General features: G+C 34.9%; 1 protein-coding gene across 2 annotated transcripts in view; it reads left to right on the top strand.

Moving 5' to 3' along the window:
* The window catches only part of kcnd1 (potassium voltage-gated channel, Shal-related subfamily, member 1), a 70,306-nt gene extending 54,093 nt beyond the window's left edge, over positions 1–16,213 (top strand). For both annotated transcript variants that reach the window (XM_051904227.1, XM_051904226.1), the window contains exons 4-7: positions 645–728; positions 12,573–12,665; positions 12,782–13,020; positions 14,467–16,213. In XM_051904227.1, coding sequence (XP_051760187.1) covers positions 645–728; positions 12,573–12,665; positions 12,782–13,020; positions 14,467–14,668 — 618 coding nt within the window. In that variant the 3' untranslated portion in view covers positions 14,669–16,213. The remainder of the gene's footprint in view (positions 1–644; positions 729–12,572; positions 12,666–12,781; positions 13,021–14,466) is intronic.
* The last annotated feature ends 5,526 nt before the right edge of the window (positions 16,214–21,739 follow it).

The raw sequence follows: 21,739 nt of genomic DNA, 5'->3' as shown, positions 1-21,739 counted from the left end.
TTTGTCAAAAATATTTCATTATGTTCTGTTTTTCTATTTTCTATTCATAGAGTATGAATGTCGGTCACCTGCAAAAGATTATCAGAATTCATTATTATGTATTATAGAAATCATATTGTCAGAGCCGTTTAGCACATTACAGTACATTGACCTTTGGTGCTCATACAGAGCTTTAATCTGGCTTGCAAAATTTCCCAATTAAAAATCCGGTAACACTTTATTTTAGGGTATTTTAACTTGTTGCTTATTAGCTTGCATATTAATAGAATATTGGCTATTTATTAGTACTTATTAAGCACATATTAATGCCATATTCTGCATGACCTTATTCTACATTCTTAATCCTACCCAATACCTAAACTTAACAACTACCTTACTAACTATTAATAAGCAGTAAAGTAGGAGTTTATTGAGGGAAAAGTCATAGTTAATAATTTATGTGTGTTCCCTATACTAAAGTGTTACCAAAAATCCCATCTCTTTGTTTTTTCACATTAAAGTAGTCAAAAGGCTAAATAGAATTAAACAAACCATGATGTAACTAAACAGCATCACTGGCTTTATTACACCTCTGAATCACTGCAGCTGTTTGTGAAACAAATGCTGACACGATCGATTCAGATAAATTCTCTTTTGTTTTACAGAAAGTCCGACTTGCGAGGATTCGCTTGGCCAAGAAGGGAACCACCAACGCCTTCCTACAATACAAAGAAGAAGGAGGATTTCAGGTGAGATTTAACTTGAGAATTCAATTTAGCTGCACTGCATGTGTTTATGAAAAGGATGTAATCATTTACTCATTCTCATGACACTCCAGGCTCGTTCTAATATGCCGACTCCAAACTTTTGAAATCCATGTCTGTTGTGCCTCTTTTAGATCAAAGCAAGTTTGTGAATGAACAGATAAGGTTAAATGAAATTTCGCCACACATCGTATTACTTCAGAAGATTAAATTTCTGTACAGAGCACAAATCATGAGGATGGACTTCTTTTATGAATAATTTTTTTTATTCATTGCTCAAAAGCACCCATCCCTTGTTAAAATTCTTCAGAATGCCTGTTTTTTTGTTCCTTGTAAGAAAGAAAGTCCTGAGTGAGTAAATGATGACAGTTTTCATTTTTGTGTGAACTGCTGTATATGTTTAAATGATCTGAAGAACTATAGTCTCCATCAATCTCCCAGTTGCTTCACTGAGCACATCCAAGGAGGAACTACTGTAGTTGATGGATTTGACAAAGTTTGCCTGACATCTTTAAAAGATACACAGAGATTTGTAGCATAAGGGGAATCTTTCAGTGCAGACATTAAACCTCTCACTAGGGAGAATTAAACAATATTTCTGTGTATTTTGGGAAGTCGTATTGTTGAGCAGGAATTGTGTTCTTTAAACTCCAGTTAGTACTGTGTCTGCTTACACTGTGTGTAATCGATTCTTCAATGATTCTCCAGCAGAAATGGCTGATATTGGATCTTCCATAATAAGATGGTTTTCTGTTGAGAGGGTAACAGTAGCATCACGCTTGACAGCAACTTTAAGAATAAAATTTTTTTTTAGAACACTTCATATATTTTTAACAATGTGCTATGTATATAAAGTTTTTTGTCTTAAATACTTACATTTTGTTCAATAGTTACTTAAAGGGATAGTTCACCTAAATATGACAATTCTGTCAGTTTACTCACCCTCATGCTGATCCAAACCTTTCTTTCTTTCTTTGAAAAATGTGTTTTCGTCCCTATAGTGAAAGTCAAGGACATTTTTTAGAATATCTTCTTTGTTGTTTGCACCTCAAATTTCTGCAAAATGCATTAGCTATAACATGAACTAACAATGTGCTATGTATTTTACAGCATTTATTAACCTTTGTTAATGTTAGTTAAGAAAAATGTTCATGATAGTTCATAGTGCATTAACTAATGTTCACAGATACAACTTTCAGTAACACTTTATTTTACAGTGTCCTTGTTACATGTACTTGTACTGTAGTAATAACAGTAAATTATGCATAATTACATCTTATTCACCCTAAACCAAACCCTAAGTACATGTTGTTAAAGGATTAGTTCACTTTGAAATGAAAATTAGCCCAACCTTTACTCACCCTCAAGCCATCCTAGGTGTATATGACTTTCTTGTTTCTGACGAAGACAGTCGGAAAAATATTAATAAATATCCTGACGCATCTGAGCTTTATAATGGCAGTTATAGGGTTCAACGAGTATGAGCTGAACAAAGTGCTTCCATCCACATCCATCCATCATAAACGTGTACTCCACACGGCTCTGGAGTGTTAATAAAGGCCTCTGAAGTGAAACGATGTGTTTGTGTAAAATAAATATCCATATTTAAAAAGTTAAGAAGTCAAATATCAAGCTTCCACCAGACCGCCTCCCGTATACAAGTTACGAAGAAAGAACTAATCCTTTAATTGATATTACTCAGTGCTTACATGTATAATTACAATGTTATAAAGTGTAACCGAACTTTCGATCTTAATGTATTAGTAAATGTTGAAATTAACTTTATGATTAATAAAAGCTGTAGAAGTATTAGGTTACACTTTATTTTAAGGTGTCCGTGTTACAGGGTAATTATACATTTAAGTATTGAGTAATAATTAACTACATGTACTATAGGGTTAGGGTTAGGATGAGGGTTTGGTTTAGGGTTAATTGCATGTAATTCTGCATAATTTATAGTTATTACTTCAGTAACTACATGTAACGTGTAACAATGACACTGTAAAATAAATTGTTACCAAGTATTGTTTATTGTTAGTTCATGTTAGTTCAAATTAATCAAAAATCAAATAAGATCCACACCAAAAATGGGTCAAAAAAACAAGAATTTATTGTCCAAAGGCCACAAAATTTTTTTGGGATCAACCCTTCATCAGTGCCGAAATCCTTAAAATGTTTTGCACACTTTATTTGTGGCCTCTGGACAATAAATTCTTGTGAACTTTTTTGGCCCATTTTTCATGTGCGGATCATATTTGTTTTTTGATCTTTGAGCTATTTTTGGATCTATGCACCGCCAGAAGTTTGTGTATTTAATTCATTTGGACTTGTGTCTGATGCTACGCTTTTCCAGTCTCTTTATCTAGTTCAAATTCAGAATGTCTTTGTCCATTAATAATGTGTAACTTTCTTAGCTCAGAATTGCAAGATAAATTCCTCAGATTTTAAAAACTTAAAACTATAAAGTTTAACACAACGCATTAAATCACAGTCAAACCCGGCAACAAGAGAATCTCAGCTCAGGCATCAAAGTATTCATATTCACAGCATGATATGGGGAGTCATTAAAGCATAGCAAATCAGCTCATAAAAAGTACAGTATATTTTTCTGCTGCCAGCGTGCTGCTAAGCACAGAACAGATTTTTAAGATGTTAACGATCATACAGTCATTTCAAACTCATCAAACAGTGTTACAGTATGTGTAAAGGTCAGTCATTTGGTCTCTGAGAATGCGTCAGTCTCACAAGAGCCTTGTAATAACAGCTTTTTCATATGACCGCTGACATTCAGAGTCAGCTAAACACGGTTTCAGGGCCTTACCCGGGGGGCTGTGTCCTTGCTGTGAGGAAATAGCAATTAACAACACCGAAGAAAGGGCAAGAAATGAAAGGCAGGTGATGTCGGACAGGTGGGAGGCGCAGCAGTAATTACAGAGACCCTTTCAGGCAAGTCGGTTCACTTGGCATTCATCTCGGTAACACCTTAAGGCAGCTTTTTTTTTCAAGGGGTCAGTTTCAGGTTAGCATGGTTCGGTTAGCCCCCTGCTGGTAGATGCCATAATTACACCATCTGGAGGCCTGTAAGAACTGGAGATCCAGGAAAAAATAACTTTAATGGTCAAAAGTTTGGAATAATTAAGAATTTTTTATGTTTTTGAAAGAACTCTCTCATAAAAAAAAAAAAAAAAAGTCAAAACAGTGATATTTTGAAATATTACAATTTTTAAAAAGCTATTTTCTATTTGAATGTATTTTTAAAAAAACATTTATTCCTGTGATGCAAAGTTGAATTTTCAGCATCATTACTCCAGTCTTCAGTGTCACATGATCCATCAGAATCATTCTAGTATGATGATTTGCTGCTCAAGAAACATTTTCTTATTATCAATATTGAAAATGCTTGTGCTGCTTAATATTTTTGTGAAAACCATGATGCAATACCATTCGAAAGTTTTGGGTGAGTAGGATTTTTTTAAAACAAAAATAAGAAATTAGTAATTTTACTCAGCAAGGATGCATTAAATTGACAGTAAAGTGACAGCAAAGACATTTATAAAGTCAACGTCATATAAATGCTGTTCTTTTGAACTTTCTATTCAGCAAATAATAGTATCACTGTTTCCACAAAAAATATTAAACAGCACAACTGTTTTCAACATTGATTATAATAAGAACCATTATTAATAAATGAGCACCAAATCAGCATATTTTAATGATTTCTGAAGGATCAAATTCAGCTTTGCCATCACAGGAATAAATTATATGTTAAAATATGTTAAAATAGAAAACATTTCTTTTTAAATTGTAATTGTCATGTGTGGGCGCTATAATAAGCGCACAAAGATGAATAGTTTAATCCAATAATGCACAAAAACAGGCAGGAGAATCTCAGGAAACACATCCACTTCACAAATATGAGACCAGACAAAGAACTGAACAAAACAGGAAGTAAATATACACAGACTAAATGAGTTAATAAATTGAACGACAGGTGAACGGAATCATAATCACATGAACAAACAGGCACACACTAGGAAACTAGGCCACACAGGCAAACAGGAACAGGGAAAACAGAACTAAAACACAATTAAACCAAAACAGAATATAACCGTTACAGTAATAATATTTCAGTATATTACATTTTTACTGTATGTTTGATCAAATAAATGCAGCCTTTGTGATCATAAGAGACTTCTTTGAAAACATTAAAAAAATAGGTATTTATTCGAAACTTTTGACCGGCAGTGTAAATTTGACCTGGTTCTCCTTCCTGGGTCTCTGTACCTCATGAAGTAATTTATCACAGTATGATTCAGCAGTTTGTAAAGTATTTCAACAGGTTATCTTTCACCTTCCAGCGTATGGGTGTTTAACATTCTCAAATACCATTTTCTCCGCTGCATTAATTAATATTAAGTATGATGTTTATTCCAATGGAAACAGTCTCTTGCCCTTTTCCAATCACTGCCTTTATGAGGAAGCCCTGGTTATCATTATTCTGCGGTAATTGCCATCCCAGGGAAAACAAACCTGTTTAAATATCTGTTTCTCTCTGTGGTTTTATGTAATTATTGCACTCGTTGCAGTTCCTCCCGCCCCGGGATGTGTTCACTGCGCTTGTTGTTGATCATGTTGCTCTTGTAATACATTCTGAATACAGAGTCTACTTCATGGTTAAGGGCGGAAAATGAAGATATACAGTGTGAATAAGAGCATATGGATTTTCCCATTTGTTTAACATAAATTCAAAGTTGCTTAAAGACTAAGAAAGAGTAAAAACAAACGTGATGTTTTCTGGAGAAAACGTGGTGCTTGTGGCTGCTTACTGTCCTAAGTCATTTAGTTGAAGTCTATGGGATTTTTGTTTTATCATTCGCCAGGCAGTCTTTTGTGTCTATAGCATATACAAGAATGAGCTACGCTGCAAAGTTTAATATGCATGTTTTGGGGTTTGTTCAAGTATGAGCAATAATGCGTTGCTTTAAGAATCTCTAATAAAACAAGTTTAACCTAAGTACTAGTTCACTTGCTTATAGAAGCTTGTTTTTGGCATGAAATAAAAAATAAAAAAGGTAATTGCGACTTTTTATCTCACAATTCTGACTTTTTTTTTCTCAGAATTGCCAGATATAAACTCACAATTGTGTGATATAAAGTCAGAATTGCGAGTTAAAAAGTCGGAATTGTGAGATATAAACTCACAATTGCATGTTATAATGTCCAATTGTGAGGGGAAAAAAGACTGACGTTTTGTCTCAGAATTGCGAGTTTATATCTCACAGTTCTGACTTTATAAGACAATTGAGAGTTTATATCATGCAATTCTGACTTTATAACTCGCAATTGTGAGTTTATATCTTGCAATTCTGAGAATAAAAAGTCAGAATTGTGAGATATAAAGTCAGAATTGCGTAATAAAAACTCGCAGTTGTAAGAAAAGAAGTCAGAATTGCGACTTTGTCTCGCAATTTTGACTTTAAAACATGCAATTCTGATTTAATATCATGCAATTCAGACTTTATAACTCACAATTGCAAGTTTAAATCTCGCAACTGCAAAAAGTAAGAATTGTGAGATAAAAAGTCAAAATTTCTGTCATTATTTACTCACCCACATGTTGTTCCAGATGTGTATTTCTTGTGTGATTGTCCAAGCAGCTTTTCCATAAAATGAAAGTGAATGTTGACCACTGCTGTCAGATAACTAAGCTAGATAACTTCTTTTATGTTCTACCATTTCTTTTAAGCAGGATTTACAGCTTGCATGATTTTTTGAAGTGCTTTGTGGTGTGTTGGTCTTGAAATCGTATCTGCCGCAGCCTCGTGGCCTGTCAGTTTATCAGATCATAACTACAGGGATTAAAGCAAAGCTCTGTTCCATAAACACACCTTTTCCCGCTGCTGAAATCCATCTTCACTACGCAGGAAAAGTAGCTGTATTCAAAGCGTAAGAGAGAGAGATTCAATCCGCGCCTTTACTAATGCAGCAGGTAGAGTTCTCCGGAATCTTCTCAGGTTGTGAAACCCACAATAATCCAATATTTACAATCCCCGAGTGAGGGGGTATTTTTTTCAGAATGGATCTATAAACCCATTACTAACAGGCCTGCAGTGCTATTTATAAACCAGACGAAGGCTTTTTTCAACTCTTCAGCCTATTCTGGCTTTGAATTTCTACTTAGGTCTTTCTTTTGTCTCTGCGCACTGTTATGCAGCACTCGAGTCTGTGCGAGACTTGACCTTCGATGAAAGGTCATTAGGAAGTGTTCATGTGTGCCAATTTGTGATTTATGTGTGATTTACCTGTTCTTATGTTGGTATAAATGTTCAAAAGTACAAAATCTGTTTTGTTTTTTTTGTTTTGTTTTTTTAGGGCTGTCAAAATAAACGCTTTAATTCTGCAAAAAAACAAAAAAAACAAATTCAGTTTAATGTGTTAAAAATGTTTAACGCAATTGATGCAGCATAGTTTTTTTTCTTTTTTTTCTTTGCTTTTAAACCATTCAAGCATTATAAGATGAAAAAGAGAACTCAAATACGGTACTGGTGCGCTGTCTTTGAAGCGTCTTTGTGTTCTCTCATCCGAAACACACGTGCCAGTACTGAGTTTTCTTTCGCGTTTGAAATTACAAAAACCCACAAATTTGTAAAAATGTGCGATTTTGGAGAGTATCCTTGTAAACACACTCTTAAATGAGTTAATAAGTCTTAAATGAATGTAGAGTTGTGAGAAAATCAGATCCGCGTCATGTGCATTAGCTCTTAAAGTCTTAAAGTGCTGTCTGTCATTAATGTTAATCAAAGAACAAAAGACAAGAAGAAAATTACTACTTTTGTAGCTTTAATAAGAATTAATCTATATTCAATTTATAGTTTGTTTTAAGTTCACAAACTATTAAATGTTAAAAATGATCACTTTCAATCATACTGTAATGTTGAATGGCTATAATTAATGACTAAAATTGAGGAAAAAAATCCATTTAACAGAGACATCAGTAGCATCATTGGTATCAGTGAGATACTGCCCTTCATTCATAGTACATAGGAAAAAGATGCCATTAAACACATATTTAAAATATACCTTCATTAATTATGTAAATGTACATCAATTTAGAGTTACAATGTGAAATTATATATTATATTAATATGTGATTAAGGTTGATTAATTACAGAAAAATGTGTGATTAATTAGTTAATTTTTTAATCGATTGACAGTACTAGTTTTTATAAACAATTTATACAAAATGCAGTTTTATATTTAATGGTGCTTACTAAGGCAAGTATAACAACAGTAATAATAATAATAATAATTACATTTTATTAAAAGTTATTGTTGTTGTTGATATTGTTATTGTTAATCATAATTTTGCTTCCTCAGTAAGCACCACTAAATGTATATATAATACTGTAATCACTATAATAATAATAATAAATATTTTTATAAATATAGTATAAATAAAATATAAATATTATAAAATAATAATAGTTTTTTTTTTTTTCGTAAGCACCACTAAATGTAAAACTATTTTTTCAATAATAATCATTTATTTTTAAGTATGTTAAGTATTAAACTTAATCCTGTAATTAGGTAACTCGTCCTGTAACTCATCCTGCACTATTTGACATTTTGAACTGGTAATCGACCACTTATCAACACTCTCAGAAAAAAATGGTACAAAAGTTGTCACTGGGACAGTACCCTTTCAAAAGGTACTAATATGTACCATTTGGGTACTACTAATATGTACCTTTAAGGTACTTATATGCACCCTTTAGGGGTAAATAATGCTCAAAGTTGTACTTTCTTTACAGGGTACCACCCCAGTGACAGCTCTTGTACCTTTTTTTCTGAGAGTGAACAGCCTAGCAACCACCCTGAACAGTCCAGCATCATCATCCTCACCATTAAATGAACTGTATTTGCAGGATTTCTTCATCTTTTCTAACCGTGGAGCCTTCGGAACCCCCCCCCCCCCCCCCCCCCCCCCCCCCCCCCACTCACCGGTACAGCCTGTGTAGATGCTAATCATGGGTAGTTTTGTCATCCAATGGCTGTATCTCCTATCTCCACTGAGAAAATTGTGTTGTTAATGTGACGTCCCTATCAGCGCTTTTTTAACAATGGAATTGTCAGTGATTGATGGTTTAATACCCTCTGAGGTTCCTCTGCTCTCCTTTTCCTGATGGAGTGTTCGGAAAGAGAGTGTTGCAGCCCGTGGATTTGACTGAAATGTATTTATTTGGGATTTATTGCTTGCATATCTGCGATTGGGTGGCAGAAAAATTCACTTTGGGTTCCCCGGTCAAACAGGAAATAGATTATGACAAATTGAGCTTCTTTAATTTTCTCATTTTGCGTCGCACTGAAGGACGTATCACATTCTGCTTTTTCTCAGTTGTTGTTGTTGTAAGTCAAGATAACATAGTGGATGCTTTATTGAAACAGCTGTGTAGAATTTGTTTGCTTTAAGGCATTTTTAAATGTAGTTCCCGTGTTGAATTATATGGGAGTGAAATGCTTTGTATTATGTTAGCTGTTGTCTCAGTTCCAGATCCGTTCCACTCACGTCCTACGTGATCAAACTTTCTCAAATGTTTTCGGCGGTATAGCTGCGTCATTCCAGTCTACTTGGGACTTTTCGTTTAGTAAAAACAAACCTAATTGTGCTTAGGTCCAATTATTGATGATCTTATCTGCCCCGACTCCCTCGACCATCCTTGGTTTCGGCTGACGGGGCAGACAGAGCAGTCCTTGCTCCTTCCTGACTGTCACAGCCTCTCTGAACAGCCCGTCCTCTCTTTCCTCGATAAGATCGGCTGCTTTTAAAGGCTTCTGATGGGCTGCTTCTAGATGGCGGCCGGAATGGCGATAAACCACCTTGACTTGAGCTACAAAGAGCTCGAGGGCCAGATGGTATCAAGGAAGCATAAAAGGGAGACACTGAGACTGATGTTTCTTGAGAGACTTGTTCTTCAGGACATGACATCCTTGCGTGTGATCGTTTTACAACGAGAGGTTACAGAGGTTACCGGATACGTGCGAATGGCATCAAGGACAGCGGTCTGTCTCGGGAGGAAGTTGCGTGGTAAAGCAAGGTAAAATCACAGGTGACATAAGGGCAGTGAAGGTTTTAACCCACTGCAACTTCGTTGCAATGTTTAAAGCAGTTAAATAAAGCCTTGTAATTTATGTAATTATGGATTAAAACTACAAAGAACAGCAGCTCTGTATCATAGCAACAAGTTTAGCAGGAACAAAATTTGAATCTCCCAGCAAGCCAAAGTCACACAACATGGTCACTGCCTACTCACTATATTGCTGACTGTTTTGGATCATTTAGCTGACTTCCTTATACATATTTTATCTGTAATATTTTTTCTTAATTCTTAATATTTTTTTACCGTAGTTATAGAAAAATTGAAACGATTTATATTGTGTGGTGGTATATATATCTCTTTCATGCATAGAGGTCACTACAGTGCTATTCATCAACCACTACAGTGAACTCTAGTGCACCATCCTATAAACTGCCGCCATGTGGCAAGCTGTTGTATGTGGATTTTTTTTTCTTCTCCAAAACAAGATTGCTGATGGCCAGTCAGAAATGCTTCAGCTGCAGTAACTACTTTTTGTCTGTAAATAAATATATTTGTGTTATTAGAAAGTAATTTGCAGTTACGTCAAAAATTAATCTGATTACGTAATGGATGTTCCTTGTAATGCTTTACATATTACATCAAAAAGTAATGATTACGTAATGGATGTTCCTTGCAATGCGTTACTTTACTTGTTACATCAAAAAGTAATCTGATTACATAATGCATGTTACTTGTAATGCTTTACTCTTTACATCAAAAAAATAATCTGATTACATAATGCATGTTATTTGTAATGGTTGTTACATCAAAAAGTAATCTGATTACATAATGCATGTTACTTGTAATGCTTTACTCATTACATCCAAAAAGTAATGATTATGTAATGCATGTTACTTGTAATGCTTTACTTTTTACATCAAAAAAGTAATCTGATTACATAATGCACGTTACTTGTAATGCTTTACTCTTTACATCAAAAAAATAATCTGATTACATAATGCATGTTATTTGTAATGGTTGTTACATCAAAAAGTAATCTGATTACATAATGCATGTTATTTGTAATGGTTGTTACATCAAAAAGTAATCTGATTACATAATGGATGTTCCTTGCAATGCGTTGCGTTACTTGTTACATCAAAAAGTAATCTGATTACATAATGCATGTTATTTGTAATGGTTGTTACATCAAAAAGTAATCTGATTACATAATGGATGTTCCTTGCAATGCGTTACTTTACTTGTTACATCAAAAAGTAATCTGATTACATAATGCATGTTACTTGTAATGCTTTACTCTTTACATCAAAAAAATAATCTGATTACATAATGCATGTTATTTGTAATGGTTGTTACATCAAAAAGTAATCTGATTACATAATGCATGTTACTTGTAATGCTTTACTCATTACATCCAAAAAGTAATGATTATGTAATGCATGTTACTTGTAATGCTTTACTTTTTACATCAAAAAAGTAATCTGATTACATAATGCACGTTACTTGTAATGCTTTACTCTTTACATCAAAAAAATAATCTGATTACATAATGCATGTTATTTGTAATGGTTGTTACATCAAAAAGTAATCTGATTACATAATGCATGTTATTTGTAATGGTTGTTACATCAAAAAGTAATCTGATTACATAAGGCACGTTACTTGTAATGCTTTACTTATTACATCAAAAAAGTAATGATTACGTAATGGATATTCCTTGCAATGCGTTACTTTACAAGTTACATCAAAAATGAATCTGATTACATAATGCACATTACTTGTAATGCTGTACTCATTACATCCAAAAAGTAATGATTATGTAATGCATATTACTTGTAATGCTTTACTTGTTACATCAAAAAATCTGATTACATAATGCATATTACTTGTAATGCTTTACTCGTTACATCCAAAAAGTAATGATTACGTAATGCTTGTTACTTGTAATGCTTTACTCTTTACATCAAAAAAATAATCTGATTACATAATGCATGTTATTTGTAATGCTTGTTACATCAAAAAGTAATCTGATTACATAATACATGTTACTTGTAATGCTTTACTCATTACATCCAAAAAATAATCATTACGTAATGCATGTTACTTGTAATGCGTTACCCTCAACACTGCTCATTTCAGATGAGATTGAAAACACCTGATTGCAGATTTGCAGTCTGAAAACATCAGTAGATCAGTGTAGATTTCATTCGGAGGTTTTCTCAGAGGGAAGAGCAGAAATTTGTCCATTTTGAACATAATCAGAATTATCAGCTAAAAAGGCTACGTCAACGTACTCTGGTAGACTGGAGGGAGCGTGAGTGTTTTCTACATAGTCTGAGTTGAGTTTCCACAGAGTTGTACCACCAGATCTTTGATGGAATCACATCCTCATGTTCTTATATCAAAGATACAAAATTCAAAGTTCTTAAAACCTTTTTTTTTTTTTTTTTAAATAATCAATAGCAATATGTCAGACCATAAAAAATATCTTTTACAAAACTTATCCAGCCATAGTACATTGGCGATGACAGTGAACAAAATGTTTCTGTTCTTTAACAAAAATAAACCTGAAGTTTGATGGTGCTAACATCCTCTGAAGGCTGTAAATAGTCGTGGTCTCTTTAAATAGATCTGTGTCCACTTAAAATTGATGTTTTAGGGTGCTTGTATCTAAAGACATGGTTTTTATGGATCGCCCTAAATAAACTATTGTGGTGTTTTTATCTGTCAGTTTCGAGAGAGTGACAGTGCTCTGTGTCTGAAGAACAGATCTTCCTTTGAGCACCAACATCATCATCTGCTACATTGTCTGGAAAAGACAACCGTAAGTACAGCTCTTCTGCTCAGCCTGTTACTGGACACAAATTATCACACATTTTTCGATCAAAGTGCATGATCCAGAAGGTTTCATTAAGCATTTCCTCCTGTAATTTCCAACAGAATCATGAGTTCACAGATGAGCTGACGTTCAGTGAGATGTGTATGACTGAGTCAGTAGGCTATCGTACCAGCCGCAGCACTTCCATCTCCAGCCAGCAGGGGGTGACGACATCCTGCTGCCCACGCAGAGCTAAGAGAAGAGCCATCCGCCTCGCCAACTCCACCGTATCCGTCAGCCGGGGCAGCGTACAGGAGCTGGACACTCTGCAAGTGCATAAAACCTCTGCTGGAACACAAAGGTATGGCAGACCATGTCATTTTCACTCCAAAATCAAAAGAAAGAAAAAAGTATTATGAAAAACGTATTGTGAAAAGCTTAAAAATAAACTTGACTCTACTTTATTTTGCATAAAGAAAATTAGTATTTTTAGCACCATTACAATTATATATATCATATTTATTTATCATTATTATTGTGTGTATATATATATATATACATATATATATATATATATATATATATATATATATATATATATATATAGCATGTATACTGTATGTGTATATATATATATATATACTGTAGCTTGTATACTGTATGTATGTGTGTATAGATATTTTTAGCACCATTACAATTATATATATCATATTTATTTATCATTATTATTGTGTGTGTGTGTGTGTATATATATATAGCATGTATACTGTATGTATGTATGTGTGTATATATAAACACATACTGTACATACATACATACATTTTTTTTTAATTAATATTTTTTCGTTTTTTAGAAATACTGTTATCCAGCAAGGATGCTTTAAATTGATACAATAAATAAATAAATACATTTATATTTACAAAAAAATTCTATTTCGAATAAATGCTGTTTTTGTAACCTTCTATTAGGAATAAATTGCATTGCGAAATATATTAAAATAAATTATTTTACATTGTGATAATATTCCACAATTTTACTGTTTTTATTGTATTTTTATTTACATAAATGCAACTTTGGTGATCATAAGAAACTTCCAAAAACAGTAAATAATCAACTATAATGAATATTTTACATATAAATACTATATCATTATATTACTTACTTCAGTTTAGGTTATATTGTTTTATAATTATTATGATTTTAATGATTTGCGATTATTAATAATTATATATTTATTTCATAAATGTATTTAGAATAATTGTAAATAATATGTGTGTGTGTGTGTGTGTGTGTATATATATATATATATATATATATAATGATTTGCAATTATTAATAATTATATATTTATTTCATAAATGTATTTATAATAAGTTATATATACATATATATATATATATATATATATATATATCTTTATTTTTCATGTTTTAATAACTATTAATAATTAATATTTTATTTTATGTTTATTCATTACAGTATTACAGTAATTGACATTCTTCTTAAGATGTCTAAAATAATTCTTATTTTTTTTCTCTTATAATTTTTTATTGTCATAATAGATCATTTATATAGCCTAATAATGATGATGTCAATATTAAAAACAAAATAAATTCTAAAAATATATATTTTTACACACTGGTAAATACAGCTTCTTTTACTGTAATTTTTCTTTAAAAAATATTATGTATATAACTCCAACAAAAACAATAACTTCTGTAACAATTACAATGGTATCCCATCTAACCTATAACTTTTTCTGTGTGCGTGTTTGTGAACGTATGTGTGTGTGTGTGCATCCAAACAGCCGCTCCAGTCTCAACGCCCGGACAGAAGACCTGAAGCTGAACTGTGAGGATAGGGATTTCACAGCGGCTATAATCAGTATACCCACCCCTCCCGCCAACACTCCTGACGAGAGTCTGCCGCCCTCTCCTGCCATTCCCGGAATCTTACGCAACTCTCGCTCTTCCTTCACCCATGAGACAGTGAAGATCTCCTCCTTATAACCGCCACAAGCACACAAGCATCCCTCTATTGCACAACAGAAAGGAAGTGATGGGGGCTTCTCCCAGGAAAGAGCCACAGAAAAGACAAAGTGCATCTCGTAACGAATCTGCTTCATTCCAAATCGACAATTCGACGCGGACTCGCATGAGCTGACGTGTTTTTTGTTCGTACGCGCTTGGAGGAGACTGAAAAGACAAACTCAATCAGACGCATTTTACAATGATAAAACAGCAGTTATAGTGGCACAGAAGGCCTTTTACTTTTAAAGATATGCAATGTTTCAACAAGCAGGAATTATGCCTATACGTCCACTGCGTAATACAGTTGCAGGAGAGATTACAAAAGGTGGGAATGACCGTGAAGTAGGAAAAATGCTATTACAAAAAAGATGGCCGATATAAAGGAGGGTGGTGTACTGTATATGTATCAATATTTGTATCATACCTCTTTAGATCACATGCATCTTCAAATCCCCACAAAAAAAGAGAGATTTCTGAGCAATCCTACCCAAACATGCATGTTGTTGTATAGTAGATACCATGGCAAAGAATGGAGCTGCCAACATGCTACTCTCACATACTTTTGCATGAAACTTCTTTTACCTCTGTTTCGTTTGTCCTGTTTTCTTTTTTGACATTGATGAAAAAAAGATGATATTTACAGAGTATTAATGATCAAATGTGCTGCACCAGATGTGCACATTAGAAAAAAAAGAATGATAAACAAAAAACAAAACAAAAAAACATTCAGGCATGTTCTTTGCAAAAATCTAAGGCTGGATAGTGCGGTAGCGTGCGTGAGTGTGTGCGTGCGTGTGTGTGTGTGTGTGAGGGCCGATTGAGAAGGACTTGTGTTATTTGATCACAGATATGCATGGATACCGTTGTAGGTATTTTTAATGTGTTTTCTCCCATGGGAAAATGAAGCGTTTCTATGGCATTTTAAAGCGGATTGAGGGCGTTTACCACTGTCATTAAGTTTTACAGCAGTAATTAGAGTCACTTCAACTTATTTTTCATTTGGCTTGGTAATTAAGTGTAACCTTTAAACCCTAGCTAGCTATTTTTATACAGTAGTTCATGCATCGAACATGGCTATGTCCAGTGAGCCATTTCTCTAATTTGTTTTGATGCTCTGTTAATGTTTATTTAAAATTCCTAAGCAGCAATGAGACAGGCAATAATAGTGTAATTATTTTTTACTACAACTGAAATGAAAGATACAATTATCTATGGAAATGAGTGCAAAACGGGAGGAATGCAAATTTGCACTTGACTGTGATGAAAAATATATTTGTTACTCTGTTTACAAGCATTGTTATTTTTATGTTCGTTTTGGTTCTGTCTTCTTTTCTCCCCTCTCTCTCCAGCTTCATAAAACAGTGTGAAGTGGTAAATTTAGTCATTGGTCAGGCACCTGCTCATTTTCGGCAGGGGGTTTTGGATGAAACGGCTCCTGGTAGAAGATTAAAGAGTTAGATATCAAAAGCACAGAGGTGTAAAGTCTATTCCACAAATAAAGTGAACAGAACTCAGAAAACACAATGTCTGTTGACTCTCAATCACATCTGAACATCTGCAGTGGCACCAAAAATGTAATGTATGTTTTATGGTCATTTCTTCAGATATGCTGACACCATCTGATATTTTATAGTGCTAATCTTGAACACGATGTTCACTGAAGTCTCATGGCTAATTGTTTTCTGGTTTTCTCCTGAGGGAATGCTGTGTAATTGGCTATCAATTTGCATAATGTGAGAATTTACCATTAAATCATAATAATTTAGCTGAGCGTAATTACCCACACCGCTGCCAGTCTTTTAGTGTTAAATCAACATGAAACACATTCAGAAATCATTTTACTTCTCTAATGTGATATTTCTGAGAGGAACAGGATATTCAAAGCTGGAAATGTGTAGGGTGGGGCTTGATTTTAATTTCTGGGAATTTATTAAATGATGAAATGAGGTGAGGAAATGATATATGTTTTTATGTTGACTTTAAAGCTGCGATGAAACCGTTAACGTACATCGGAGATGTGTCTCTCTTCTGTATGCGCGGTGAATCACAGGGAAAGCACGAGCATTGATTCATTCGTGTTGCCAGATCTTGCTAGAAAAATCAGCGAACAAGAACAAGCCCATAATAAACGGAAATAAATCCAAATGCTTTATGCAGAAATATCGCGATTCATGTCTGCTCACTTTAATAACCCCATAAACCCGTTTGGTTTATGAGACGAGCTTAAACAACAAGCCCAAAAACACTTATAATGAGTGATCATGGCAACACAGAAAGCGCGCTCTGTGTGAAGGCTGTACACGCATAAACAAAACACGACGCCTGCGTCGACTGTGTTTAATTGAATTGCTGAAAATAACGAGTGTTTTGTCACTGTAATATACTTTGGTCACAATGACGGATACCAAACACGAGAGACGCCAGAACATTGCTATGGTTTCCAAGCTGTCAATCATCGCATTTTCGGGGTGAGTCGTGTTCCGTACACACATGTAACGATAATTTAGGGGATTCACTCCCGCATTTAAATACGGTTGTCACTCCGAAAAAGTGTGTACGTGGCTGAGTTTAACACACTAAAAATAGCTGTAAAAGAAACTAAACAAATAATATTATAGGCTACTTTCTTGATAACGACAAATATATTACCCAGAATGCATTGTTTTTATGGTAGCCTATATTACTGTTTCGAATGGAAAACTGTATTTTACTGTGTAAATTTGATTTGTTTTTACAGCTATATTTAGAGTGCAAATTGGATATTGAGATGTGGGAATTGCACTCAAATGTGAAGACACATGAAAGCAAGCTTGCAGGGACAGGGTTTAAGCAGGGATGGGCAGTATTTCAAATACGTGTAGTTGAAATACCTATTTGAAATACAAAATACAATTTTGTATTTAAATACTTTTAAGCTTAGTATTTTTGTATTTTGCCAGTCAACCTCTCTACTAGGCAGCTGATTTCAACTAGTTCAGATGAGCCTTTTTCATACATGTGAGCTGCAGCAGTATGAGTGCATCTACAATTGGGTAAACAAATTATCTGGATTCCTGTAAGGAAATAAGGAATAACGCTGCCTTCGCATTCAAGTGCTTTGCTTTCAGAAAGAATAGGAATCATGAAGGACACTGGATTTCGTGAGGAAATCTTGTTAAAGCCAAAATGTATTGAAATTATTTAATTTAGAATAAAATGTAGTGTCCCATTCATTGACAACCATATAAACATTCACAGCCCTGGACATAAGAGCTAGCCAGTCAGTCTTGATTTTTATTATTCTTTTATTTTGCTTTTATAAACTAGCTGTTCAAATTTGTTTATTAAACTTCAAACATTACTGCTTGCTATGGCTGGGGAATCTACATACATATATATATAACAGTAATTTTAAGTAAATAGTAGTAAATAGCAAGTAAATAGTAATTTTTTAACAATAGTTGAGTTAAATAAAACTGCCAAGCAGGTTGGGCAAACATTTAACCCAACCACTGGGTTAAAACAACCCAGTCACTGGGTTTGTCCATTTTCAACCCAACTTGGGTTGTTTTTAACCCAGCATTTTTTAGTGTATAATTTATATATATCAGGGTATGCAAATTTATCTGTGCAGCTTTTAGTGGGCAGGAGTTGTTGACATGTTAGAGCAGGGGTGACCAATCCTGCTCCGGGAGGGCCAGTGTCCGGCAGAGTTTAATTCCAACCCAAAATCAGTGAGTGCTTGATATTAAAAATAGTTAATTAATGTGCAATATGACATGAAAGAGAACTCACATTATGTAGGCCTACTCACAAGATGACAGACAGCTTTCTGTGCATGCCGTACACCCCACGACAAAGATAACTACAAAGATAATAATAAAGATGCTCTAAATGTAGAAATTGTTCTAAATCTAAACGAATCGCAGAGTCCACACCACAACTACAACGAAAACAGCACAAAAAAAAACTATATTGTTCGAATCACTTTAAGAGTGATTTCCTCCAGCTGAGCTGATGACTGAAAAAACATTGACAGCCAATCGGAATCAATCCTGATTTAAAGACCCTAGGTGAAAATCAAGTTTTTACTGTTGTTTATATGTCTATGTGGCGTTTTTAATTTGCTTTTAAGACAAACCATGTATAGTATAAATACAGTATCTCACAGAAGTGAGTACACCCCTCACAATTTGTAAATATTTTATTATATCTTTTCATGTGACAACACTGAAGAAATGACACTTTGCTACAATGTAAAGTAGTGAGTGTACAGCTTGTATAACAGTGTAAATTTGCTGTCCCCTCAAAATAACTAAACACACAGCCATTAATGTCTAAACCGCTGGCCACAAAAGTGAGTAAACCCCTAAGTGAAAATGTCCAAATTGGGCCTAATTAGCCATTTTCTCGCCCCGGTGCCAAGTGACTCGTTAGTGTTACAAGGTCTCAGGTGTGAATGGGGAGCAGGTGTGTTATATTTGGTGTTATTGCTCTCACTCTCTCATACTGGTCACTGGAAGTTCAACATGGCACCTCATGGCAAAGAACTCTCTGAGGATCTGAAAAAAAGAATTGTTGCTCTACATAAAGATGGCGTAGGCTATAAGAAGATTGCCAAGACCCTGAAACTGAGCTGCAGCATGGTGGCCAAGACCATACAGCGGTTTAACAGGACAGGTTCCACTCAGAACAGGCTTCCCCATGGTCGACCAAAGAAGTTGAGTGCACATGCTCAGCATCATATCCAGTGGTTGTGTTTGGGAAATAGACGTATGAGTGCTGCCAGCATTGCTGCAGAGGTTGAAGGGGTGGGGGGTCAGCCTGTCAGTGCTCAGACCATACTCCGCACACTGCATCAAATTGGTCTGCATGGCTGTCATCCCAGAAGGAAGCCTGAGGAGTACAAAGACAAGTGTGTCTTGCCTACAGTCAAGCATGGTGGTGGGAGTGTCATGGTCTGGGGCTGCACGAGTGCTGCCGGCACTGGGGAGCTACAGTTCATTGAGGGAACCATGAATGCCAACATGTACTGTGACATACTGAAGCGGAGCATGATCCTCTCCCTTCGGAGGCTGAGCCGCAGGGCAGTATTCCAACATGTTAACGACCCCAAACACACCTCCAAGACGACCACTGCCTTGCTAAAGAAGCTGAGGGTACCTAAACCCTATTGAGCATCTGTGGGGCATCCTCAAATAGAAGGTGGAGGAGCGCAAGGTCTCCAACATCCACCAGCTCCGTGATGTCGTCATGGAGGGGTGGAAGAGGACTCCAGTGGCAACCTGTGAAGCTCTGGTGAACTCTATGCCCAAGAGGGTTAAGGCGGTGCTGGAAAATAATGGTGGCCACACAAAATATTAACACTTTGGGCCTAATTTGGACATTTTCACTTAGGGGTGTACTCACTTTTGTGGCCAGCGGTTTAGACATTAATGGCTGTGTGTTGAGTTATTTTGAGGGGACAGCAAATTTACACTGTTATACAAGCTGTACACTCACTACTTTACATTGTAGCAAAGTGTAATTTCTTCAGTGTTGTCACATGAAAAGATATAATAAAATATTTACAAAAATGTGAGTGGTGTACTCACTTCTGTGAGATACTGTAGATCAGTCAACACCTTTGCTCAGTATTTTTAAGTCCAGTGTGTACCAAAGACGGGCACAAAAACATGGTTTGAAATCGCTCCTACCATCACAAACAGGTAACCAATCCTGTCAACATGAGGGGTGGAACTTACTTGAGGTTAAAAGTGTTTGTGGATGCTGATTTTTAGAAGGCAGTTGTCTGATTCTGAGATAAGCAATAAGATCATGGTTTGTAACATTAGCAATAATCAGGTAAATAAACTATTTGCAAGTTGAGTGTGCAGTCATATCTTTTCATATATATTTGGACCTATCCCTCCTGACTGGCACCTCAGACGGTAGTGCGTTTGTTTCTTCTTCTAAAATTTGTAACATTAGCAACACATTATTAGCTGCTTGATAACTTAGTCAAGCCAAAGACAAATCATATCACTTTCTGTTATGTGTCCGATATTATAGAGAGCGATACATAAAACACATTACCATTCGGACATCGACTTGTAGACGAGCCTGTATAATTCACTCTCACTCTTCTGATTGTTCAAACATGTCTGAATTAAACCAATATTTCCACTTGCCATTGTGTAGCAGCAGCATTTTCTACAGTTACCGAGTGGTTCAGGTAGTCAGAGCTGGTGTGATTGAGTGGAGCCGGGAACTAAATTACACATTTATGGACCTACGTACACTAAATGAAGCAAGTGTGTTGAGTTAAATTTAAGCTATTTGAAGGCATGAAAATATTTTCACAGGAAACAGTTTAAATATGTCAATTTGATTATCAAAGATGAATTTTAAGGGATAAAATTATTAACTACAGTGGGACTTTACAGAGCTTGAGCATTTAAAGCAACAAAAGCGCATGCTTAGAATATGCAAATATAGTTATCTTTGTGGTTATCATTCGTGGTGTGAATGGGCCTTAATAGTGATACTTCAGTGGGTGGCCAGTTTCACATGTATTTTGTGTATTTTTAAAATACAAAATACTGTATTTGTATTTAAATACATTTTTCCACAGAGTATTTTGTATTTTATTTTAAATACATTTTCATGTATTTATGCCCATCTCTGGGTTTAAGCAGACTAAATGAGTCCAGCATATGTCACAAGCAGTGTTGCCAATTTAGTGACTGTCGCTAGATTAACGACTCTTAGCAAATTTGTTCAAAAAAGCAACTTTAGCAACAAATGTAGCGACTTTTTGGACTCTGACATTTAGTCAGTCGCTACATGATACTCGTTCCATTGCTTGACAGAAAATATTTAAATGAGTGCAGCTTTATTCATTTGGCTAAATATTATATTAAAATACAATATGTACTGTAGCATGGATTAGGAGAGAAAACAAATGTAAAGTGCAGGCGCATTACATCATCTAGCGATATTTTGTGCAGCCTTTAGCTTCATTGAAAATAGTTGGCAACACTGCAAGTTAGAGAAAAATCATTGTTTTCACCGGAGGATTGCTTTAATATA

This window comes from Ctenopharyngodon idella, chromosome 8 (assembly GCF_019924925.1).
Source record: "Ctenopharyngodon idella isolate HZGC_01 chromosome 8, HZGC01, whole genome shotgun sequence".
Taxonomy (NCBI): Eukaryota; Metazoa; Chordata; class Actinopteri; order Cypriniformes; family Xenocyprididae; genus Ctenopharyngodon; species Ctenopharyngodon idella.
The sequence above is the reverse complement of the archived record's forward strand: the minus strand, read 5'-3'. Positions and strand labels throughout refer to the sequence as shown.